The 27,301-nt window shown below is 39.5% G+C and overlaps 1 protein-coding gene across 3 annotated transcripts in view; it reads right to left on the bottom strand.

Moving 5' to 3' along the window:
• Positions 1-4,399: 4,399 nt before the first annotated feature.
• Positions 4,400-27,301, bottom strand: part of TM7SF3 (transmembrane 7 superfamily member 3) — a 38,341-nt gene continuing 15,439 nt past the window's right edge. Inside the window, exons 4-12 of one of the 3 annotated variants that reach the window (XM_058558617.1) lie at positions 26,111-26,231; positions 24,932-25,103; positions 20,853-21,030; positions 15,364-15,450; positions 13,965-14,045; positions 13,245-13,397; positions 9,178-9,275; positions 7,885-8,047; positions 4,400-6,505 (exon numbers count right to left, since the gene is read on the bottom strand). In XM_058558617.1, the coding sequence (XP_058414600.1) occupies positions 6,243-6,505; positions 7,885-8,047; positions 9,178-9,275; positions 13,245-13,397; positions 13,965-14,045; positions 15,364-15,450; positions 20,853-21,030; positions 24,932-25,103; positions 26,111-26,231 (1,316 nt within the window). In that variant the 3' untranslated portion in view covers positions 4,400-6,242. The remainder of the gene's footprint in view (positions 6,506-7,884; positions 8,048-9,177; positions 9,276-13,244; positions 13,398-13,964; positions 14,046-15,363; positions 15,451-20,852; positions 21,031-24,931; positions 25,104-26,110; positions 26,232-27,301) is intronic. The other 2 variants (XM_058558619.1, XM_058558620.1) reach the window with 2 other exon arrangements.

Below are 27,301 nucleotides of genomic sequence, written 5' to 3'. Positions count from 1 at the left end.
CTTGTGCCTGTCATGGTTGTACACAACCCCACGCCTCAGCACATTGCTTTTGTTTGTACATACAGTTGAAGATGAATAGAGCTAGCCTTTGGCTACTTTAAAATGACAAGGATTTGTCAGCTTTGTCTCAGATTTCAGCACCACTCAGTGGTCAAGTGCTCCGTCCTATCAAATCAAAGGCTGATGTAAGATCAAGTGAATGAATTTCTCAAATGTTAACTTCCTCTAGAATATGTTCATTTTAAGACCTAGCTCAATGATCATAAGGTTTTCGTACCTAAGTTCATGCAGACTCTAGACATATATAGGATACAAGAGGCTAAAAACATCACCGTCTTTATTCAGTAGAAAGAAAATCACTGGTATATATTATTGAAGGAATTAGAGAGGAAGAGCTGGTTTGGAAAAAAAGCTGAGTAGTTCTACTTTTGGAATGGAAGATTGCTGTCTGTTGAAAAACCTTCAGGCATGCATAAGCAAGATGAGTGTTTTTCAGAGAAGCAGCCTTCAATCCTGTCCCTGAAATTGTCTTCCAGAACCCTAGGCTCAGCCCTAATAATACATATATTTTAGTTGATTTAAGGAATTTTGATACATAGATAGTCTCCTTATCCAAATGAGGCAGTTGGTTTATTTTAAAAAGGAGTTGAGGTCTGGTTCAATTACTGAAAACACAGCCCAGGGAGAACTGGCGGGCAAAGGCACACTTAGTATGTCTCACTTGTTTCTTCCAGTTGCATTCATTTTCTGACCCTCTTCTTCTTTCCTCAAAACTCCCAGATACAGGCGTCCATGCTCTTCCTGGTGTGCCCGCCATGAGTTCAGGCAGGCCGGAGCACGTTCAAACTAGTCTGAGCGGTAGAGAATCCACTAGCAGAGGAGCCGTGAACCTCACATGAGACAGAATAAGCCTTTTAGCCCCTAAAGACTTCAAAGTAAAAAGGTAATTGTAGCCATTCTTTAACTTCCTTCCAAGGGAAGGAGTTCACCCTGTGGGCAACAGAGTCAGGTATACTATACGTACTCATTATGTATAGGACTCTGCAATAGAATGAAGGATTTTGAGGGCCACAGCTTGAGGGTCACTCAAGTGTTCTGACCCACCTGCCAGGGAACAATTGCTAAATTCTAGGGCCTTGGGAGGAACTGAAAAAGAAAGGTAAATAAAAAAGCAAGATGCCTCAGTGAACATGGGAGTACAGATATCTTTCTGAGATCCTGTTTTCATTCCTTTGGCTGTATACCCAGAAGTGGAATTGCTGGATCGTATGTTAGTTCTATTTTTATTGTCAGTCTTCTCTTGCTCCTTAAATTTTAACTGTACTACAAAACTGGTGGTAATCATATTGTAATATATAAACATATCAAATCAACCCCATGTACACCTTAAATTTACACAGTTACATGCCAATTATATCTCAATTAAAGAAAAAAGACTGACAACATTCTGTCTGGATCAGCTGCTCAAAATGCCAAAAGCTGAGAATGGGAGAACTGACCCCAACCAGCACAAAAACGAAGGGCAGTAATGACTGGCTGGGCACGCAGTGAGACTCCCACTGGGGACTCTCCATAATGAGAAGGGGAGGCCTTGAGGCTTTTGTTTACGCTTCTCCTCCACTACACAGAATTCACTGAGCCTGCTTGTGGTTTGGTTACTCCTACTCATCCTCCAAGTCTCAGCTTAAATGTCACTTCCTCAAGGAATTCTTCCCTCGCATCCCAGACTCTACGCCCACTCCATTATAAATTTTCTTTGCATATTGTACCTTTTTTGTATAACTATGTTAGTATCTGTCTCACTTATCACACTCTAAGCCGGGAAGCAGGGACCAGGCCTGTGTTGTTTGCCATCTTCTTCCTAGTGCCCAAGGCAATGCCTGGCACTTAGGAACTCAACAAGTGCTTCTCGAATGAGTGAAGGTGAGATCCAAGTGAAAGACTACTATCATTGCATTATAATTTTTTTATTTTGCCTCTTGTGCTGATGTAGCTTGATCCAGACCTGCCAACCTCCCCAGTGTAATGACTGCATGGAAGTCCCCGGGTCAGCCCACGTTTCCACTAACTTGAGCCCCTCTCTACCTCAATTTCATAAAAAGAGTGGTCCTTGCAAACGCAGTGACCTAAGTGCCCAGAGATCTTTCAATCAACAACCAGGGTAAAAGGATTTGTAAAGTGGATTAGTCGGCTAGGGCTGCCATCACAAAATACCATGGACTGGGGTGACTTAAACCACAGAAATTTATTTTCTTACGGTTCTGGAGGCTGAAGTCCAAGATCAAGGCCGGTTTCCTCTGACGCCTCTCTCCTCTGCTTGCAGATGGTCACCTTCTCACTGTGTCCTTACATGGAATTCCCCCTTGTGTCTATGTTCTAATCTCTTTTTAGGAAGACACTAGTCACATTGCATTAGGGCCCACCCTAATGGCCTCATTTTAACTTAATTACCTCTTTAAAGCTCTCTCGCCAAATACAGTCACATTCTGAGGTACTGGGGGTTAGGGCTTTGGCATATGAATTTTGGGGGGAAACAATTCAGTCCATAACAAAAAGGAAAACACGGATGGCCTCCTTCCCAACAAGGGCTGTGGCACAATGCGAAAGCCCCCAGAGGAGGCTTAGTTCTCAAGAAATTGGAGCCAAGAATTCTGGGATTTTAATGACGATTAATAACAGGTATCAAGTACATTATCAAGGAGTGAATTTTATGTCCAAAAGTTCTACACAAATGCTGACGTGGAGATAAAATATTTATGGATAATAGAAATTTTAAGTGTCTATTATGTACTTTGAAATGAATAAGAAATGGTCCATCAGAGAATTAATGTGGAAAAACATGTTTTCACTGTGTAAAGTTAGTAACTCCCCAAAAGAAGAGATCATTGCATTATTAACATTAGGAGCTCCCTACCAATTCACCAGCAGAATAAAATGGAAAATAATCAATGATTTACATTTTCATTATGATAAAGCACATTTGGATAGGGAGTCAGGCATCCCAAATTTTCACCTGGTCACTATTATTTGATAACTGTGACTTCACATAATTAACTCTTTGGTCAAGAATTTTCTCAAGTATAAAATAAAAGGATCAAATAACATGATCTCTGAAGTACATTCCTGGTCTAATATTCCAGCAATTTCTTTGTTAGAATCAATTTTCTATCCCACCTTCTACAGAATTCAACTGGTCTATAGCACTGGTTAGCTGCTGTGGTTTGGCAACCTGGTAGCAAACCTGTAACAGGTTAATCAGAACCAAAACATTTAAAGAGTAGTATAACATTTTCTGGTCATATTACTACTTTTATTCAGTTTGACACATCTGAAGTGCTAATGACACCAACATAAATTAATCCATTGGAGACATCAGCCTTCCTTCTAACAAAGGATATAAATTTTAATACACTGCCCCAGATTTCCTTCATTTCGTATTATTTCACTCATGCTTGAACTGATTTTTTAAAATAAAGAATTGTTTGTCCAGATTAAATAATTTTGTTTTTGTAGCTATGAAACTGTTTTATAATAATGAGTCTTTTTAACATTTTTTTCAAAATAGGTATTTATTATTAAAAAAATTATACAAACTGGCTTTTTATTACTCACAAATTATCATGAAAAATTTTAAACAATTTGTATTCCCCTTCCAAAAAAGTGTATTCTGTCTTTACAATCTTCACTGGCTGTGTATTTTGATGACATAAGAAATAACTCACAAACATTCCATATAACTTTGTTAGAATGTACAAAGATATGGTAGAAGCCAGAAGCCTTACAGAGAATTACTTTTAAAAAATGAACATTTTTTTCTTCAACTTTAAGCGTTACTGAAGTTATATAAACAGTGAGGATTAGAATAAATAGTAAACGAACACCTGTGTGTAATTTTTCTAAGCAAAAATGATTAGTTTTACATTTTTTCATTTTGTTTCAGCCTTTCCGCAACACTTTTAAAGCAAAGTCGAACATTTTTCCAGTTACCTAAAACTTCAAAATCTATTGTACTTTGAAAAACTCTTAAAAGCAGCATCATTTAAATAGTGGTTAACTCACAAATGTATATGCAACAACCACAGGCGACCTCACTACCCCTCAGGCATGTCAGAGTCTCCAGCTTAAAATCCAAGACAGAACTGGTGGCAGAGACCCTGACAGGTGAGAGAAAAGGCCTCGAGGATAGGTGTGCAGCCAGGGCATCTAGGTGCTTTCCCGTGGTGGAAAAAAGGGTCAAAACCAAAGGGACTCTCCTTACAGAATCCAAGGCCCTAATTAAAAGCGGCTCAATTAAACACCTGAATCCTTTCCGACTCCTTCCCCATCACTTTAAAACACAGATGGGGGCCGGCCCCGTGGCTTAGCGGTTAAGTGTGCGCGCTCCGCGCACCAACGGGTTCGGATCTATCCCAGGCGCGCACCGACGCACCGCTTCTCCGGCCATGCTGAGGCCACGTCCCACATACAGCAACTAGAAGGATGTGCAACTATGACATACAACTATCTACTGGGGCTTTGGGGGGGAGGAAAAAAAAGGAGGAGGATTGGCAATAGATGTTGGCTCAGAGCCCGTCTTCCTCAGCAAAAAGAGGAGGATTAGCACGCATGTTAGTGCAGGGCTGATCTTCCTCACAAAAAAAGAAAAAAAAAAGAAAAAGAAAAAAACACAGATGGTACAAAGGCTTCATACAGAAAAATTTCGAAATTATATTTTACATCAATGCTAATAACTAATTTAGCAGAAAGAACTACAAAATGCAAATTTTTTAAAGGTTTCCTCATTAATGGGACTATAGATTAAGTAGGAGACAATTTGTTTCCTAAAAACAGAACTCATATGTCAGCCAGTGCAGTTTAGAGATCAGCTGTCAACATTATTTTAAAAGGTCTTGAGAGAAAAAAAACAAACGCTGTTGTTTGGAATATAAATAAATCATCCATATAAAACTTCTATTATCTATATAAATTGACCTAGTTTCAAGTAATTGAAAAATTTAGCTATTTAACATTTTAATCAATAAAAGGAAAAAACAAAGGGCACCTACCGAACTATGCACCTAAAAATGATTGATATGGTAAATGTGTATTTTACCACAATTAAAAATAAAAAGAAGAGTACCTTTTAATAATATAAGATACTCAGAAAGATGTAACTAAGTAATCAGACTGCTTTTTTTTAGCAAGAAAATAAGTTAGGTCTCCTCCTTTTGTACTGTGAAGTTCAAAGGCCCAGTATCAAATCCTTAGACCTCCAAACACAGTGGCAAATAAAGACTCAGTCTAACACTTTTAAACAAAACCACCCTCTGTGCCCCTGTCCCCCAAATTTAGACAGACTCGGGTGAGAGAACTGTCCAAGAAGTTATAAAAAGAAATACCAGGGGCCTGGCCCCATGGCCAAGTGGTTCAAGTTCTTCGCACTCTGCTTTGGTGGCCCAGGTTTGTGAGTTCAGATCTCGGTAGTGGATCTACACCACTCATCATCCATGCTGCGGCAACGACCCACAAACAAAATAGAGGAAGACTGGCAGAGATGTTAGCTAGGGGCCAATCTTCCTCAGCAAAAAAAAAAAAAAGAAAGAAAGAAAGAATGAAAAAAGAAAAGAAAGAAATACCAGGGCTTTACAGGAGAATCATTTTTAAAAAATTTTTTTTTCAGTGGGGCCAGCCCGGTGGTGCAGGCGGTTAAGTGCGCACGTTCCGCTGCGGTTGCCCAGGGTTCGCCGGTTCGGATCCCGGGTGCGCACCGACGCACCGCTTGTTAGGCCATGCTGTGGCGGCGTCCCATATAAAGTAGAGGAAGATGGGCATGGATGTTAGCCCAGGGCCAGTCTTCCTCAGCAAAAAAGAGGAGGATTGGCATTGGATGTTAGCTCAGGGCTGGTCCTCCTCACAAAAAAAAAAAAAAAAAAAATTTTTTTTTATTGTATCTATTTAAGTTGATCATATATTTGTAAACCAAAACGTAATTTCTTAAGTATTTGGGAATAAGGAAAAGCCTCCTTACCACCAACTTCTTGGTCATCTTTCTCACTCTGTTAGAATTATCATCATCTCCCTGGCATACACTTACCATAGATCAATAAAGATACCACAATATTGTACAAAGCATAGAATCACAGAAGCCTGTTTTCCCATTAGACTTGCACTGGAGATTGCTGAAGCAGGCTGGGCATAAATGCCAAAGCTGAGGCAGTACCTGGGTTGTACTTCGAGATCACAGTCACCAAGCCCTTTGGCATCTATAGAAGCAGGGGTGTTCTCTCTCCAGCTGGCTGTTCCTTCTGGAAGAGCTCTTTGATCCGGGTTAATCGGCCATAAAGCCTCTCTCTCAATGGAGGGATGTGGTAGCTAGGGTCCAGAATGTTTGTTACTCTGCGCTCCCTCTCTCGCTTCCACAGCTTGTACGGGTGGGGAGGAAAACTCGGTCGCCCTCGTTCTCTTCGAATCTGTAACGTAATTCCACTTACAGCCAGCATCCCCCATACTGCCAGGATAATGAAGTCTAAAAAACAGTAGAAAAATAAATAAATAACAGTAAAAACCCACAGTTTGAACTCGTATTTTAAAACCTAACATAGATCTAATACTTAACCTTTCATAGCCTGAATCTGTGTCATCTTTTCTCAGTAATATTAGAACCTTCTGGTGAATTTGTCCAAATATATGCGTATTTCCTTACTTACAAACCAAAGAATTTTCTGTTACAGGCATTTGAAAGTCCAGACAGGTTGTAAAGGAATCAGTTGTTTGGATCCTTGGCATTCCAACATTTTAGGACCAGTGCCCACAGGCACAGTTGTTTGTTATGTTTTTTTTTTGGGGGGGGGGGAGCAGCGATCTAGATATACCTCACAGACGCACATCATGGACCATTAGACACCATCATGCTTTCTTTTTTCCCCTTCCACTCTATATGGGGCCCCACTCCACTCATATAGAGAAGATATAGAAATGCATGAAGAGACTCAACAACCTGCACTGAGCTTCTAGTAAAAGGCTTGGCAAAATATTGTCTTATACGTAAAATTTCCAAGACACATGGATTTCGAGGTCTCTACCATCAACCTCTTATCCAGCGAGGGCAGGCTCAGGACAGCAGAGGGAAAGATTCGTCCTTAAATTCATAACAATCACGACTGTGCTTATATATCTTCAATTCTAAGCCATGCTTTTCCATCCTCCATATTTTTCCATTTCTGAAACCACCATAGCTTACAATCTTTATAAACATTTAATTTAGTAGTCATTTTTTTTCTTCAAAAAGTTAATGGAAAATCTTTAATGGGTAGAATCTTACAACTGAGGAAACAATACACTTCAGGATTGAAAATCACTTTCACTTTCACTTAGCAAATTACATGTTTCTTTAAAGGAGGGCAACGAGAATAACTTAAAAAACCAGTGGTCATTCTCATCTCTCATCTCACCCCAACCCATCAAGTGCCAAACAGCTTTATTCTCAGCATTTTTCTTGCAACCAAGAATTGACCAGGTAAACCGAAGTAATCCTGGTTTAGAAATTTCTTAATAAAGTTCATTTAGCAGATTTTTAGAAGTATGAACTTCAAACTTAAAATTTATTTATTTTTTTAATTGAGGTAACACTGGTTTATAACATTACTTAAATTTCAGGTGTACATCATTATATTTCGATTTCTGTGTAGACTATATCGTGTTCTATTCTTTGATCCTATAAGGATGAGTTATCATTAACCAAAGGCTCTAATAGCATTTGTATGGTGTGAGTTTCTTCCTTTCGTCCAGTTAACCTTCCTTTAATCCAGTTAACTCCTTTCAATCTAGTTACCGCGTCTCTTGTAACACAGGTGGGCCAATATTCCTATTTGACTGTCACCCTGCGTCTTGGATTTAGGGTCTTACCATTAGTTTGAAAAGGCACACTTGTGAGAGCTCTGCGGAAATCCGTGCTGAGTGCTCTCTTGAGTACATTCAAAGTGATGTAAGAAAGGCTTGTGTACAAGTAACTGTCAACGGCCAAGACAACTGAATAGGAGCCAACGAACCCACAAGTCAGTATGTTGAGCTGTGGAAGAATGGAAGGGTAGGCGTCACCTCTGGTAGAATAAGATTATTTTCTTTTTTTTTTTTTTATTAATAGAATTTTTTTTTTTGAAGAATTTTAAGCTTACATAAAAATTTAGAATGTACAGAAAGTTCTCAAGTATCTCCTCACCAACCTTCCCTAATTTCCCTTATTATTAACATCTTGCAATAGTGTGGTTCATTTGTTACAATTGATGAGCCAATATTATTCTTTTTTTTTTTTTGTGAGGAAGATCAGGCCTGTGCTAACATCTGCCAATCCTCCTCTTATTTTTTTTTTTTTTTGCTGAGGAGGACTGGCCCTGGGCTAACATCCATGCCCATCTTCCTCCACTTTATATGGGACGCCGCCACAGCATGGCTTGCTAAGCATTGCGTCAGTGTGCGCCCGGGATCCGAACCGGCGAACCCTGGGCCACAGCAGCGGAGCGCATGCACTTAACTGCTTGCGCCACCAGGCCGGCCCCAGTGTTATGTTATTCTTTTTTTTTTAAATTTTTTGTTTATTGCAGTAACATTGGTTTATAACATTGTATAAATTTCAGGTGTACATCATTATACTTTTATTTCTGCATAGAAAGATTAGTTTCTAACTCTCATCACCAGCCTCAGTCACATGGAATCACTTCCACTTCCTCAGGACACATGAAAAGGACCCAAATCTTAGAGCTGAACAAAGGTTACCTGAGAAAAACTGACAACAACCTTTGACACCCATTGTGAGTTCTCAGAACAGAGTTTACCTCATCCTAGAAAATATCTTCCTTGTGAAAGAACTTCAAGAATGAAGTCTAATTAGATGAAAAACCATTCTTCTGGAGAGACAGCTAAAACGAATGATCCATCAGGTTACTGCATTACAGGAAGCCCACCTTCTCTCCTCCCACCATTAAAAGCATAGTGACAGTGATGACCTGCTCCACTTGATGAAAAACACTGTGTAATAATCATAATTAGAACTCTTGCTTTCATAGTAAGAAGGCTATTGAGAATCAGTCATCTGATACAGATTATCATAGAGCTCTCTCTAGTGAATAAAACATGTAATAAGCGAACAACTGAAGGCCTAGAACAAGATAATGAATAAATCTAACTTGATGAAACACTTACTATTCTTAGGCAGCCCAGGAAAACTACTGGAACGAGTATAGCTATACAAGTGAAAGTCACCCAGAACACACCATCATCACGAAAAATCTTTAGATTTCCTGAAAAAGCAAAAAGAAATCAAGAGTAAACAACAGGTTCGCCACATTAAATTTCATTTTCTCAACATCTGAACACAGACACACCTCGAAGGTTTAGTGTGACAACCAGGGAATATGTTGGCAATTAGAAATGAATTCTGATTCTTTTCATTTAACTCTCAATACAATCCCCTTTGAAGGGTGAGTCCTAGAAGATAGAGGGGTGGGAGGGAAATCAAGCAGCTAAATGCTCTGCATTTATTACCAGGATAATTTAGAAGAGGCTGGACTAGTCCAAGCTCTTCCATTCACTAGCTGTGATGCTGGGCCTCAGTTTTGATGGTGCTCAGGGCAGGCCACCCCAAGATGCACCACTCTGCTATGCAGATTATTTCGAGCTGAAGACAATAAAGACTCAGAAAACTCAGGAAGAACATTTGAGTTTCCCCTCCCAAACTGCCTAAAGAATTTAAAATAAAGGATCTGTTTCAGGAAGGAGTTATTATCATGATGGCTGTAATATAATGCAAAATAGATGTTACAATAGGAAAGGCACCAAGCCCCTCTTATCAAAAATTCTGTCTCTCCCTGGCCACATTCTCTACAGGTGGCCCTGAAAAGAGTTGTCAGACAAATGTTTGCATTTCTATCTCCATGTGAATTGTCTTCTTTCCCTCTGAAATCCCAAACCACTACCCACCCCCAACACCTTCCTCGCCTTTAGCTGCAATACTTAAGTAAGCAGCTTAGACAGAGAGACGAACTGCTCATTTCTGAGTTTCTCCCATGTATACATGTTATTAAACTTGGTATTATTTTCTCCTGCTAACCTGTCTTGTTAATTATTTGGCCAGCCATAAGAACCTTAAGGGAAAGGGCAGAGGGGGATTCTCCCTCTTTGCCCAGAGTTTCCTAACTCACAAAATGAGCAGATTGAACCACTTCATCTCCAAGCTCCAAATCATCCTTTCTAGCTCTAAATTTCTATGATTCCATGATTTTGTACTGCAAAGTAAAAAATACAAGTAAACAGCATTCAGAGTCAACCACATGAACTCCCACACAATATAAGCAGCAAAATCCATTTAACAGATTTTTACCATCAATGCATTTCCTGCCTAGCCACTGCATACTGGAAGATGGGATTTCTTCATGCAACAGGAAAGACAGCAGCTAACCACTTGTCTGCTCCTACTAAACCCTTCTCCAAAATGCAGCACACCTTGGGGTGACCCAGGACGAATGTATCAGAACTCCTATTTGCACATAAAGTTTAAACAGCAAGAATATAAGCCTGACAATTACTTAATTCTGACACTGGCACGATTATTCAGTCCACTTGGAGGTAGCCCTATATCTGGAGACCCTTATATCCTGGAAGAGTGGGAGTTCCGTGGTAAGAGGATCTGACCTTGGGACCCCACAGTCTCAGAAAGTAAATTGCAACATGCTGCAGTGAGGTGAATTTATGGATTATATTCTCCAGTTTAACTACACTAACCTTCACAAAATACACATGTGGCTTAAAAAAACAAATCTATGGATTAAAAATAGTAGTTACAATTCAGGCATGTGAAGACTGACCGTTTCAGGGTATAACCTCTTTGCCAGCCACATAACAAGGTGAAAATAGTAGATCTGAGAGGTCAGCCAAATATTCGTCAAATTTTAATGCTTAAAAATGTGAATTTGCACCCATTATCATTAAGGAGATACTCACCCTAACTGTCCTTGAGCAATGAGATAGTTCCTAAGGACACACATTAACTACTAAACATCCTAACCTATCAGCCCCCCATCCGCCAACCATTAACAAAAAGGGAGGGAGCTCACTAAGTAGTATTTGATTTAGCACATCTAGAGTAGGGCCCTGAATCTGCATTTTTAACAAACATCCCTGTGAATCTGTCATTTAGCCAAGTCTAAACAATGCTACTTTGCATCAGACCATCAAGATAAAAAGCTAATTGCAGGAGGGCCTGTGGGAATGAACTTTACTATAGGTTTGCCACAATCAGAACAAAGGGCCTTGGGCCGACCCGTGGCTTAGGGGTTAAGTTCGCGCTCTCTGCTGCTGGTGGCCCAGGTTCGGATCCTGGGCGTGCACCGACGCACCGCTTCTCCAGCCATGCTGAGGCTGCGTCCCATATACAGCAACTAGAAGGCTGTGCAACTATGACATACAACTATCTACTGGGGCTTTGGGGGAAAAAAATAAATAAATTAATTAAAAAAAAAAAAAAAAAAAGAACAAAGGGCCTTAGCTTGGTCAGTAAACACACAGGTTGTCCATTCTTTCCACTCTTAAAAAAAGTCTCTAGAGAGCCAACTGCACTCTTGTTATATCCTGTGTTCTCAAGAGTTGACAGCCTCAACAGACAGCTATTCTTATACCTAACATTTCCATCAACTTTAATCTGATATTGTAATATAAGAACTAAACATTATCACAAGAAAGAAATAGCCTACTACAGTACCCTGGAATACAGACACTATTTTTTTTGCATTTTTGACAATAATCAAGAAATATAAGTTATTATACTACTGCAAAGTGAAGGGGAACAGACTAGGCCACCCCGCAATGTGCCACTTTGGCATGTGGATTATTTTGAGCTGAAGGCAACCAAGACCCAGAAGATTCAGAAAAACTTTTATCTCTCCCTTAACTGCCTAAAAGAATTTAAACAGGAAGCTTGACCTAGAAAGAGAGCAATTACCAGAGATAACTTTCTTATCTGAAAGACTTAACCTGCCTAAAAGAATTTAAACAGGAAGCTTGACCTAGAAAGAGAGCAATTACCAGAGATAACTTTCTTATCTGAAAGACTTAACCTGCATGGCAGGGCAAACATCTGATTACCAAAGATCTGCTCTTCCCATCTTTCTGTGAATGGCACTCTTCCCCTTTGAAGCCCCAGGCCCCTATTCCATTCCTAAGCATAGAATGCCATATAAGCCTCAACTGCCTGACTGACTTTGGGTCTCACATTTTTATGGGGCTCCTGTAAGTACAAAATTAAATTTGTTTTTCTCCTATTAATTTGTTTTATGTCAATTTAATTAGACCAGCTAAAGAACCTAGAAAGGTAGAAGGAAAATTTTTCCTTCCCTACAAAAGAAAGTTTACTTACAAGTTAACCAGGTTTTAAAAATAGACAGAAATTGAATTATTTAAAAAAAAAAATCCCCAGAACCATCTCTGTGTTACCGCCTTAGGATGACTGCAAGTAGGTACCTTAGGAACAGTTGGTGTTTGGCAAAGGGTGGGAGTGGAGGTTAGAGGTACAAGAGAAGACGAGGAACAAAGCACCAGGTTCCCCAACTCAGCAGCCATCGGAGCAGCACCAAATTTACCTGTGGGATATATTGGGCTTCTGCTTACGAGTCACCTAAAGAAAGAGTTCCAAGATTCAAAAAAATAAAAAACAAAAACCACTGTTCTGCTATATGTCAAGAATCCTCTTTACCTCCATTAATTCTTTTTTTTTTTATAATTTTATTTATTTATTTATTTTTTCCCCCAAAGCCCCAGTAGATAGTTGTATGTCATAGCTGCACATTCTTCTAGTTGCTGTATGTGGGACGTGGCCTCAGCATGGCCAGAGAAGCGGTGCATCGGTGCACGCCCAGGATCCGAACCCGGGCCGCCAGCATCAGAGCGCGCACACTTAACCGTTAAGCCATGGGGCCGGCCCTACCTCCATTAATTCTAACTAACAGAAACATACACACACTCCTAATCACAACAAATAGGTACAAAGCTACCACAGAAAACATTCTAAAATTCTTCTGGTACAGGGTGCCTTTGAGCAAAGAGGGGTTCCTATTTGTAATGGCCCTCCCTAAAGCGCCACATCATCAGTGCAAATTTCTAGAACTCTACAGAAGGCCCCAAATCCCTGATGAGGCAGTATTTGTACCAAGAGACCCTGATTAAGGTCTTTCAAACAATGAACTGAACACACAAAACATTAGTTACGCATCTCCTACCCAGTGGAGTGAAGAGAGTCACTGACGAGACGAGGGACCCCAGCACTAGTCCAACACACAGCATGCAGAGCGCGAGGATTCCAAAGCGCCACCAAGCAGCTACCAAGAAAATCCCACCAACACTTCCAGTGATGGCTGTCAGAATCAGACGAACTGCACAAAGGGAGAAGATGAACTGATTGACGATGAAACTGACTGTTTGAAGATAAACTGACCCCATGCTTTAGAAACACAATATCATTACCAGAGCCTGCCTTAGCCTTTCTGTTGGTCAGATATGAGGGCTCTTCAGTGGTGCCATGAAACCAGCATGGGGAGGCCCTCTCTAGGAAGGGCTTGGTCTGAGACATGGAAACTAGCCAGGGAGCTAAATCTCCCAGGACTAGTGACAGGCATGGCTTGGCACAACCTATAAATTGGGGCTGAGGAAGAAGGGGTGATAAGCATTCTGTTAAATGTGACGAGGAAGGACATTTTTATAATCAATATGGCCCTTCATTTCCCTAAGTGCCAAGGAATTCACTGTGCAGATTAAAAATCCAGAAGAGAGGTCTGAATGAGTAGTTTAGAAAAAATGTTTAGAGTTTAGGTGGCCCATTATTTTACACACATAATAGCATATCACACACAATATTGGCCAAACTGTAGAAGGAAATGTGGAATGTAAACACAGCATCTTCCTTTCTGACCACCCAATCAAACCACATTATTTTCACTTACCATCATACTTAATAGTTGTCAGTCTTGTAATCAGTACATAAAAGAAGAATCCCATGAAGATAAAGCCTACGAAGAATAATTCTAGTAGCAAACCACAAGGAAAAGAAAAAAAAAAAACAACACAGGCTATGGTTACACATTCTTTCTACATGCAACGTAAATATCTAATCTACATATATATGCTTAAGCTCCCAGAATTTATGAATTAGGGCATTCAGAAATAATAACCTAAAAGAAAGGAAAAATTTAGAAGTCATTGGGAATATTATTATTAAATGGAGACAATATTAAAGTATTAACTACATGACACATTTTCCTGTATATAGGTCAATTTCAATTGTTGCTAATTGTTAATTTCATAGCTCATTTTAATATATTTATACTTCTTACTTAAAACAAGAATAGTACTGTTGTTATTGTGTCTGATCTGAAATTACAAACTAAGTTTTAATTCGTTACATGAACAAAAATAAAATTTGAAAGGTCAAAAAATATAACAAAATACTCCAAAGCAAAATGTAACTTTTATATCTTCTTTTAATTCATCCTTTCCTGTTTAGGATCAACCATTGTCTTCATCCATTAAAATACCTAGTAATATCTTTGGACCTTACCTACAGTTAAATTCTTTGTTATAGAATCATTCTACACTTTGAGGAATTAAATATTCTTCACAATATTCTCTTCTCAATCAAGAAAAAAAAAGTATATTAATGGAGGAAAAGGAGTTGCTATTCCATACAATTTATTAAAGCAAGAGTTTTTATGAGATCAGGATTATGTTCCCTCTCCCCTTGATGCTCCGTTATACTCCTTGTTAACGAACTAAGTAAGGGTTTTTTTAGTAATTACAAACATTAGTTATATAAAAGGCAGCCCAAAGAATTCAAATCACTTCAGTGAGCATCATTTATATTCTACTCCCCACACTGGGTTTCACCGAGCAGATTGTGAAGTTCCTGTTTGCTGTCTGAACTTCCCAGAACTAAGCATATATTTCAACCTCACTGTACACCGCAACCCTGCAGCCTGATTTATGCGAAAACATGTCAATCACCATCACCAAAATCCACACATATTTTTACATAGACATCCTGCTTTCTAACCTCAGTTATCTTCAGTCAACTAGCCGATCTAGCAATTGAAGGAGTTAGCTGCACAAATCAAATTTTATTCCCCTCTTAATAAGAGGAGGTCACACTCCATCACTGAGAAAAGAGAAAAAATAAAAATGCAGAGCAACTAGGTAGAAGCTTTACTAGAAGAACCCAGCTACAAATCTATGAAGATAGTGGAGATAAGCAGTTGCTTACTCTCTCGACAGTTCATAAATTCCCGAGCAGTATTTAAGAAAAAACACCACGAGGCACGTAAATAGCAACTACATCAGACATAATACCTGTTTTCCAGAATCTGTGTCCAAAGAAACAAATGAAGAGACCAAGCAGGGCAAAAAGTGTGAAGAACACTTTGGTAGAGACTCTTCCTAAAAATAATGAAAATTGAGTGGATAATACATCCAACTTGATACTTTGTATTTAATTAATAGAACAAAGTTTCATGACAAAAGCAAAGTGAACTGACACTAATTTATTCCATACATACATATTATAAACTTATTTTTAAAATACCCATACCACCCCTAATGAATTATTCTATGTGGGCAATGAGTATCAATGGCTGCTGCTATAACAGAAAGAGGAAGCAGACAATAGATGCCTCCGGATAGAGGTATGCAGCGCTACCTGACATATTTGGGGGGGTGGGGGGAAAGGAGGAGAGAGAGAGAGAGAGAGAGTGTGCCTAAAACGAATAATTCTGTTTCTTCATCAATAAACTGCAAGAAAAATGGAGGGGAGGGGGAGAGACAACTATGGATTAAAAGAGATTTAAAAGACACATCAACTAAATACAACATCTAGACCTCATCTCAAACCTGATTCAAATAAAACAAACTGAAAAACAATTGGGATGACTGGGGAAATTAAACACTGGCTGTTAATTTGATGCTCTTAAGGAATTATCTCCAATATTTTTAAGTGAAATTTGTGTTGATGACATTGTGGCTATATTTTTTAAAAACAGTGCTTATCTTTAAGATTTATATATATATGTTTATACTGAAATTTTGTGAGCAAAATGATGGTCAGGAATTTGCTTTAAAAAAATCCAGTGATAAAAGAGGGTAGGGAGGCAGAAATCCAGGTGGGTGTTCAGGTGAAACAAGATAATGGCCATGAATCAAAACGGTTAAGGCCAGATAATTGGTACATGGAAGTTCATTGATGCTTCCATAATATAAAATTTTAACTGAAACTCACATTAAAATAAAAGAACATGTATGACACTATAAGTCACACATGAACAAATTACTACCAATCTTTACACACATTGCTTTGGAAAAAAATGTAGCATTATAACTAACAATAAAGCACAATACGCTTCATGATGCCAAAGAGTCCCAAAACCCATGATCCTTAATAGGCGCAAACTGAAATATAAATAATATGATTTGAAAGATATGGCTTACTGAAGAGAAAAATCTGCTCACGAAATTCACCACCATCATGACTCCTTTGAGATAAACACAAGAAAATAATCCCGGAATTAAAAACAAAACCAAAACACCTATACAATCTCATGTGAAAAATGTTATAAATCGACCACAAATCAAAACACATAAAATAATTAAGATAGCTCAGATGGAGATACCATGAAGACCTACATTTAAATAAGAAACTCAAGACAGAAGACCAGAATTTGCAGGGCATAATATATACCTACATACCAGCTTTTCTGAGAATGAAGAGCCCAAAAGGAAGAGGAAACAAAAGATAAAACACCACATTCTGCTTATTTCTGTGGTTGATTGTTGTTCTACAATTCAATCTTTATAACAAAAACATGAAGTTCGCCGAGATGATTTTCTTCAAATGAAAATCTAGTGGAAGTTTCCAGCAGGTACAATCACCAAGATAGCAAGGTCTTCCAACCCAATAAAAACTGACACACACAGATAACCCACCACAACATTAGATAGCAGGGAGGAACTAAATAGAATCTCTTAACACAGTACCAGGAAAGGAGAGAAAAAAATTATACAAGAAAAACCAGAGAGTAGAGCAGGTTTCATAAGCAGAATCTAGAGACAAGACGAGATGAAATAAGCAGTCACTTTCAGGGGCAATGAAGACAAAGGGGCGAAAGGAATGGGAAGACAGAAGAGAGCCAAAATTTAGAGTGTCTTTAATCATCACAGCATTGCTATAGGTTATGATGCACAGGTCAAGGTTTTAATTAAAAGTCAAGATGTGGTATATATACACAATGGAATACTATTCAGCCATAAGAAACGATGAAATCCAGCCATTTGTGACAACATGGATGGACATTAAGGGTATTATGCAAAGTGAAATAAGTCAGAGGGAGAAGGTCAAATACCGTATGATTTCCTTCATTAAGTAGTAGATAATAACAACAACAAACAAACACATAGAGACAGAGATTGGATTGGTGGTTACCACAGGGGAAGGGGCGAGGGAGGAGGGTGAAAGGGATAATTTGGCACAAGTGTGTGGTGATGGGTTGTAGTTAATATTTGGGTGGTGAACATGATGTAATCTATGCAGAAATAGAAGTATAATGATGTACACCTGAAACTTATACAATGTTATAAACCAATGTTACTGTAATAAACAAAAAATTAAAAAAAAAAAAAAGTCAATGTGGATACATCCTCCCTACTCCAAGCTCAGGAAAGGCATCCTTGTGTGCATCGAGCTTAAAAATGAAAGCAACAATAGGACTACCATCACCAGGAGGGTTCAACTTTGGGTTGGAGGAACAATAGGATCAGCCTAACATGGAAAGACAGAGCCCTGGAGCTTTCTGATTAGGGGGGCTCTGGTGCAAAGGGTTCAAGGGAAAGAGAATGGAGGAATCGAGACAAGATTCAGTCTATCAGTCAAAAATACAGAACTTACATCTGCCTCGGTCTCTTGCATTGTATCTCTCAAGGATCTTGAGCGCGGCAGTGGAAGACTGGGTGGGATACAGCTCTAGCAGAGGAGAAGGAACCCTAATCCCTGGCTCCAACACAACTGGCAGACTTTATTCTTTAGAGAAAAACTCCTTGAAAGAGCTATTTGAACTCTTCAATTTCCTTCCTTCTACTTATTCTTGAACATACTCCAGTCAGGCTCTTACCCTACTGCTTTCCTGAACCGGCTCTCACTGGCACCAGTGGCCTCCATGTTGCTAAATCCAGCGGTCATTTTTCAGACTCTTTCTTAGCTGACCTATCAGCAGCATTTGACACAGCTGATCACTCTCTCTTCCTCTAAACACCTTCTCCCCTTAGCGTCAAAAACAATCACTTTCCTTTCACCACTCTGGCTGCTCCTTCTCAGTCTCCTTGGTGGAATCCTCAATTTCCTGACCTCTAAACACTGGAGCACCCACGGCTCCGTGCTTAGACCTCCTTCCTTTTCTACACATTCACTACACAGGTGATGCCATCCAGTCCACGGCCTTAAATGCCATCTATTTAATCTGATGATTTCCAAGGTAACCTCCAGCCCCGACCTCTCCCTTGAATTCCAGTCTATACATAATCAGCTATTAATTCAACACCTCTGTTGGAATGCTAACCAGGGTTCTTAAACTGAACATATCCAAAACCGAACTCTTGAAATGTCCTCTCAAACCTGCTCCGCTGACAGACTCTCCCACCTCAGTGAACGGCAGCTCTACCTCTCGAGTTGCTAAGGCCAAAAACAGCATCATCATTTACGCCCCTTTTTCTCAAACCCCTCATCCAAGCCACCAGCAAATACTGTTGGCTCTATTTCAAAATATAAGCAGCTACTCATTGGCCAAATCTGAGACAATCTGAACATGAAAATATAATGATAGTGATGGATTATAATCCAGAGAATTAAATAAGAATCCAGGGGTTCATCTATATAAATAAATACACGACTAAATAAATAGGAGAGAAGGGAAAACTCTTCCTTACAGTAGTAATGCCAACTAATAAACATAAAAGGAATGATAAAATTAGAAAAATGCCATTTGGCAACCACCTAATAATAAATGTTTCAGGCAAAGATCACTGCAGGCTAAAAACTAACAAGTGAGAGTTTGAGAAGAGGACTCAAAATGTCTCCCCAAAAGATACTTAAAGGGAAAAATAGTTACTTTACAATGGAGAAAGCTGGCAGACACCACTGACCAAGGAACCAAGGTTACTACCGCCAGTAATGGGACAAATAGATACATACTATCAGGTGCCTCCTGAGAAGGACACCAGATCATCTCTTTTGTATCTGCCAAAAATGTATAATCTGAATTTAACCATGAGGAAACATCAGACAAACTCAAATTGAGGACATTCTAAAAAAATAAATAGCCTGTCCGCCTCAAAAAGTCAAGGTCTTAAAAGACAGAAACAGATTGCAATGTGTGATCCTGAAGTGTACCCTGAACAAGAACAAAATTTTATTTTGCTCATAAATGACATTAATGGGCCAGCCCCGGTGGCCTAGTGATTAGACTCTGGGGACTCCGCTTCAGCAACACAAGTTTGGTTCCCAGGAGCAGACCTACACAACTCAGCTATCAGTGGCCATGCTGTGATGGTGGCTCACCTACAAAACAGAGGAAGATTGGCAACAGATGTTAGCTCAGGGCCAATCTTTCTCAGCAAAAAAAAAAAAAAAAAAAAAGACATTAATGGAATAACTAGTGAAATTTAATCATATCTGTAGATTAAACAATAGTACTGTATCAATGTTAACTTTGTGATTTTGATAATTTTACTACAGTTATGTAAGGAAATAAACAGAATTATTTAAGGGCAAAAAGGTCTTTATGTCTGCAACTTACTCTCAAATGGTTCAAAGAAAAAAAGAGTATTATGTGTATATATATATATATAGCTATAGCAAGAGAGAGAAAGAGAGAATAAAAAGCACACAGCATAATATGTTAATTAACATTTGAGGAATCTGGGTGAAGATTACGCAGAAATTCTCTGTACTATTTTTGCATCTTTTCTGTGAAACTATTTCAAAGTAAAACATTAAACACCCACACAAAGCGAATGATCTTGCAACACCTCCACTGCCAGCATTCTACCTAAACCACCCTCATCTCTCACTTGGATTACTACAATGGCCTCCTCATCAATCTCCCTGTTTCTGCTCTTACCCTTGTCTTTTCTCAAAAAAGCAGTCAGAGTGATTCGATTAAAATATAAGTCAGGTCGTGGCGCTATTTGATCAAACCCTCCAATGCCTTTCCATTTCACTCCCAATAAAAGCTAACGCCCACACTATGACCTACAAGGCCACCTATGAGCTGTCTGCCCCCGCATCTCTCGCCTTCCTCAGTCTCCTCCAGCCACTGTTCTCCCTGCAGTACTTCAAATACAGCAGGGGGGCTCCCAGCTCCCCCAGACACGTGCATGGCTCCCTGCCTTGCCTCTGATCTCGACTCAAATGTTACCTTCCCAGCAAGGACTTCCCTGGCCATGCTATCTAAATTCTTCTCTCACCGCTACTTGTTAGCTCCTTTTCCTACTTAAGTTTTGCTTGTTAGCCCTCACCACTTTCTCACATATCATATATTCTACAAATCTATCTTGTCTATTGCATCTCCCCCACCAAAACAGAAGCTCCAGGAGGGCAGATATTTTGTCAGTTTTGTTCCCTGCTGTATCCTAGTGCCTAGAACAGAGAGCGGAATACTGTTGGGGCTCAAAAGGCATTTGTTGAAGGAACGAAGACCAGACAAAAGCATTTTTTAACAGTCTCAAGTTCTGTATTAGCTGACAGAGATCTGCAAAAGCCAAAGAAGAACTTTCAAAGTTTAAATCCATATACTCACCAAGGGAAGAACAATTACCCTCCACTGCCTCAAAGCTGCAAGCATACGTGTGAGCAGGCACATAAGCAGCAGACGTATTTAGATATGGGTCCCAAACAATGACATTGTAAATGACACCTTGTCCCCGAAGGGAGGAGAAGGAAACACTTGTCTTGTCATTAGCTGTTAGGGTAGCCACCTGAAGCCAAAAATAACGCGTGATTAGTGTTTAGATTACCAAAAAAAACCAAAAGCTATTCTATTATATATTCTAATATCACCTACACGTGATATTAAATCGTAATATTAAATTATAATTCTTTTTTTTTTTTTCCCCTTTTTCTCCCCAAAGCCCTGGTAGATAGTTGTATGTCATAGTTGCACAGCCTTCTAGTTGCTGTATGTGGGACGCCGCCTCAGCATGGCTGGACAAGCTGTGTGTTGCTGTGCGCCTGGGATCCGAACCTGGGCCACCAGTAGCAGAGCGCGCGCACTTAACAGCTAAGCCACGGGGCCGGCCCCTAAATTATAATTCTTGTTTAAAATATACACCAACCCATTTAGCTTTGTCAAAAGATTGTCCTACACAGTTTATATGTACTAATATAAACAAGCTCTTACACAAAATGCTTCTAAAGTTTTTGTATAGTGTTAAATGTTAATTTAAGTAAAATACGATATAAATCACATGTCAATGCTAGTTAGGACAAAGCAAAATAAAAATTTCGCATTTGCTAGATTATAAACAACCTAAGGGCAGGAATCTTATTTATCTTGCTCACTAATCTTAGCACAATGCCTGGCACAGAGTAAATGTTCAAAAAATGTTTGCCATTACTACTAGCTATAGAGCTGATGTAGACAAAGTCTGTTATCATCTCAAAGAGAGGATCCGCCTATTTTTGTCTAACAGGCTCTGAAATAAGAAAACATTACATATAGTTCTGGTATGCAGTAGTCCTTAACTGCAAAAATTCCCCTTTAAAGGTTGTTTTTAGATAGATGACGCAGATAATAGGAGAAGAAAAAGCCCTATATAGCCATAATACACAGATTTGTTCCTACTAATAGAAGTGAGAAAATTAAATGAGTTTCAGAGGTAAATAATTATTCGCCTCTTAGAAGACTTCTGCTGTTTAAAAATATTACTTAGCCTTCGAAAACATGTTTTCTGGACAAAGGATTGCTCAAGTTCAACAAAATATTAACACGACCTCCTACTCTCCCAAGTTTCTATTAGGACACATTCAACCTTAGATGTTGAAAGAATAATACAATGAATAAGCTACATACCACCACTTAGATTCAACAATTGTTAATAAGTCACCATATTTGCTTTTCTATCCCTCCCTCCTTCTCCCCACTCCCTCTATTTTTCCTGCTAAACCATTTTTAAGTTAAGTTACAGATAATCACGACATTTCACTTCTAAATACCTCAGCATGCATGTCGTAAAACAGTGTTTTTCAAACTTAACGTGCTTATGAATCACTGGCAGAGCTTGTTAAAATTCAGACCCTGATTCTGTCGGCCAGAGGAGGTACCTGAGATTCTGCTTTTCTAACAGTCTCTCAGGCGATGCCAATGATATGCGCTCATCTACCACACTTCGAGTACCAAGGTACTAAGTATAAGTATATTCTCCTATATACCCTCAATACCTTAGCTCACCTCAGAAAATTAATAATTTCTTACCACCTAATACACAGCCCATATTCAGATTTTCCAAAATATCTTTTATAGCTTTTCTCCCCCTTAACCAAGATCCAACCAAGTTTCACGCTCGGTGTTTATCTCCAATCTCTTTAATCTAGAACAGTCCTTCCCAACACCCTCTCCCACCCACCCAATGACTTCTGAACAGATTAAGGGCAGTTGTTTTACAGAATATTCCACAGTCTGGATTTATCAGGTTGTGTTCAAGGTGCCTAAATTGTACTTTTATCCCTGTTATTTCCTGTAGGGAAATAGGACTGAATTCAAGTTAAACATGTTTTGCTAGAATACTCCATAGGTGATGGCGGTTATATCAGACTGCATTCACATGAGCACATAATGCAGGGTGACCTACCATCAGTAAAGCTAACTTTGACCACACGGATAAGGTGTAGACCATCAGATCACTCCACTCTAAAAGTAGTTTTCCCTTTGCAATTAGAATTAATCTGAGGATGCTATTTGGGCATCCTGGGAATATCCTGTCCCCCCCACAATCTTTCATCTGATGATCCTTGCCTGAATTATTTCATTGAGGGCCACAAAATGGTGATCTTCTAATTCTATTATTCCTTCTACATTTATTAGCTGGCATTCTTCTGTGAAGAATAGCTTTCTCTCATCAACTGGAGACGAATTACAGTTCCTCTTTTATAAGAGATTATAGTGTTCTCAAAACACTATCTATAGTTCTCAAAACACTATAATCTTTAAAAAAGGCAGGGCAAATTCCTTCCCTTTACCAATTTTCAGACTAATTTGGTATAAGAGTCACTTCCAATGGTAGTGAATGAGGAGTTTTCTTTTCTTTTTTAGTTTCAGTATAGACTTGTTTTTATTTATTCAAGACTTACAATCAATCATTATTCTTTTTAATGACTATGAATCATCCCAAAATGGGCCAGTGCGAGCCTCTTCAAATAGGCTCTAGAGTCTTTTTGACCTGCCCTCATTAGTCATTGAGAGTTTCCTTGCCTTCTGGCACACAATATTCTAACTCTTAACTAAAAGTTTAAAAAGTAACCTAAAGAGACCCTGTTATATCAGATCTTACATTCATCATGAGAATAAAAATGGTCTTGAAAATTTCCCATCTAAAAAGGCAACTGATAACCTTTTCTGACAGAGCTTCCTAATTTGTGAAAAAGCACAATGAGTTTTCTTGTATAAGGCTCCCCCTCTTAGCATGGGGCAATGACATCTTAGGTGACACAGCAACAAAATGAGACCCTGCTCTGTGACAGACTGTGCCCCTAGGCTAATCATATATGTTTTCAATCCTTTCTTTCTACATAATCTGGTGATCTATCAACCTTCTGGGAAGAATCAGAGCAGTCTAGGAAAACTCTACTCATCAACCATTAGAACGAAGGGTGACCTTGTAATTAGACTGCACAGGCACCTTTCAAGACACAAAGATAAAATCTTGCCCTCTACAAAAATAATCTACAGCAGTTGAGTCTCAAATTTTTTTTGTGAGGAAGATCAGCCCTGAGCTAACATCCATGCTAATCCTCCTCTTTTTGCTGAGGAAGACCGGCTCTGAGCTAACATCTATTGCCAATCCTCCTCTTTTCTTTTCCCCCCCAAAGCCCCAGTAGACAGTTGTACGTCATAGCTGCACATCCTTCTAGTTGCTGTATGTGGGATGCCGCCTCAGCACGGGGAGAAGCGGCGCGGCGGTGTGCGCCCGGGATCCGAACCCGGGCCGCCAGTAGCGGAGCGCGCACTTAACCACTAAGCCACCGGGCCGGCCCTGAGTCTCAAATTTTAATGTGCACAGGAATCACCTGCGGATCTCGTAAAATGCAAATTCTGATTCAGTAGGTCTGGGTGGAGCCTAAGAGTCTGCAACTCTAACAAACTCCCAGGTGATGCCAATGCTGCTGGCCCACAGCCCCCATGTGGAGCAGCAAGGATTTACAAGGGTTCAAAAGCTCTGAGAAAAGTTTTGCTCCAAGTTAGAGACTTTGAGTTTGGGTTTAAATATTAATGTCAATGAGTATATCCTTAAACAGTTTCTGATTATTTTTTCTCAAAACACTATAACCTTTATACTTGTCCAAAGTGTTTATCTAATAGTTATGAGAGTATATGGAAAATTACCACTGACTTCCATCCATATCTCAAGATTACCAGGTGATAATATGTGTCTGCGACTAAAACGCAACATAATTTACATGCATCTCTTCAAAGGTCAAAATTACTTTGGGGTATCACTAGCAAAGACTCCCAAGATGACAATGAAATAAAAGAAATTAAAGTGATAATCCCAGAAAGACCAAGAAAACAGCAAAGAAAGAAGCTCCTGGGAGCTTCTCCCCTTCTCAACTGTCACAAAGATGTCACAACCTGGTCACACGACCCACGAGAATTCGATTTACCTTGATAGCATTGGCCAGCACTTGAGGCACCTCGGCCATCCTCTGCAGATGCTGTAGCAAGCCCTCTTCAGTGAGGTCCTTCTCGGGCAGGAAATACTGATAGACCTCATACTGCAACCTCCACCTCGAGTCCTGGCCCGTCCCGATGTCACATGGCAGAGCACGTGTGCCTCTAGAGTCAACAACAAAACTGAGTATCAATCTCTTGCGATACAAGTCCCATCTATAAAGAGGAACCGAAAGCTCAAATTGCAAACTTCTGCAACAACGATTCCCATTTTGGTATTACGATAAAAGCAACACACTGAGAGGCAGTATGGTTAAATAACCAGATGTCAGCCAGGCCTCGAGTCAAATGCCAGCTTCACCATTTGTTAGCTGTGTATCTGCGGGCAAGTCACTTAATCTCAGTAACCCTTAGGGAACCTCTCTGTAAAATGAAAACAATTGCCCCTTCTTCATAAAATTGTTAGGATTAAATGACAAAGAACATACAGCACTCAGCATGGTAGATAATGCATAAGGAGCATTCAAATGTTACTCAAATGTTAGCTATCATTACTATTAAAGCAGAAACTAAGGTAGAGTTTTAATTAAAATAATAAAATCTTTACAAAAATATTAGGGTGTTTCATGGGTCCAGAATGCTTTCTATATTTAAAACTCTTTACAGAAATTAAGAAGTACTTCTAAGCTCATAATAAAGCCTCAACATCTGGCTCTTTAAAAGAATGGACGGGGACGATATTAACTGCAAATGACAGCTCAAGTATTAGTAACAGGGGCCGGCCCCGTGGGGTAGCGGTTAAGTGTGCGCGCTGCACTGCTGGCGGCCCAGGGTTTGGATCCCGCGCGCACGCACCGACGCACTGCTTGTCAGGCCATGCTGTGGCAGTGTCCCACATAAAGTGGAGGAAGATGGGCACGGATGTTAACCCAGGGCCAGTCTTCCTCAGCAAAAAGAGGAGGATTGGCATGGATGTTAGCTCAGGGCTGATCTTCCTCACCAAAAAAAAAAAGTATTAGTAACAATGTTTAAGTTACTTTCACTCCAAAAAAAAATTAAACCATTCAATTTTACTAAAGAGAACTATGGATTTTGAGAGAGTTCCCTGAATCTACACAAGAGCAATCATGCACGTCCTAAAGGCCGTTTTAGGAGACGGGAGACAGACATACCTCGCATGGCCTAGGTTTGCTGGGGCAAATTTGATAGTTGTTTCAAAGAAATTATACTCCAAGTAGATATTGGGATCGATATCTAAATCAAACTCCAAATTACAGCCTCCAGGGATAGGATCTGAGTGAAAAATAAGGAAGTTACTCAACAGAGAATTCTTATATATTTAAATCATACTCAGAAAAACAGAACTCTGCTCTTACAAGAACTTCCCATATAGAAGTTAAAGAAATACAGAGCTTCCAGTTTATTATTCAACCTCATGAACGGAGGTTAAAGAGGGTAATGTTCACTGAGGGTAAGGGCTCTAGAACAGGGGTCAGCAAACCTTTTCTGTAAAGGGCCAGACAGTGACTACTTTAGGCCTTGCAGGACTGATGGTCTCTGTAGCCACTCTTCAACCCTGTCCTCATGGCAGGAAAGCGACTATAGACAGTACATAAGCAAATGGGCAATAGCTGTGTTCTAACAAGACTTGATGTACAAAACAGGCAGCAGGTTGGTTCATGGTCTGTGGTTTGCCAACCTCTGATCTAGAGTGACAAGATCAGAAGAGACAGAGATTCTTAAGCTGGGGTCCAAGAATGGATTTCAGGGGCTTCATGAACACTCTAAAATTGTACGCCAAAATGTTGAATTGGTGCATGTCCTAGGGAGAGAAGTTTTTATTAGATTTTTGGAGTCCATGACCCCACAAAAGAGCTTAAGAACCAAAGGACAGAGGGAAAAAACACTGCCAAAGAAAAAAGGAACTCTGTGGGTAACAGAGAAAGGAGTGTCCACTTTTCACATGCTTCTTTCAAGAGGGAGAAAGATGGTGTGATCCTCACTGCTGGACAAGTCTTTGTGTATATAGAAAAGAGTAAAAATAAAATACCTCTAGAACCCCAAGACCAAGTACGGGAATAGCATTTGGATATTTAATTAAGCACAAAATAAATTTTGGGTATTTAATTTATATTAATAATGTGGCTAAAACAGCTCTTCTTTTCTTAGGAATCTTATTGGTGACTTTTAAGCATGACAAAACTTCAAGTCACTCAACACAAGTTCAACTCCATATGAAGAACTATATATGGTGGACTCAAGTGAAGAGGGTGAGATAAGACAGAACAAGGTAACCCAATTTAAAGATGTAAAAGATCTCAACTTCATACACTCATCCAATCATTCCCATAGCTGGGTCTTGG

Source organism: Diceros bicornis, chromosome 17 (assembly GCF_020826845.1).
Source record: "Diceros bicornis minor isolate mBicDic1 chromosome 17, mDicBic1.mat.cur, whole genome shotgun sequence".
Lineage (NCBI taxonomy): Eukaryota > Metazoa > Chordata > Mammalia > Perissodactyla > Rhinocerotidae > Diceros > Diceros bicornis.
The sequence above is the reverse complement of the archived record's forward strand: the minus strand, read 5'-3'. Positions and strand labels throughout refer to the sequence as shown.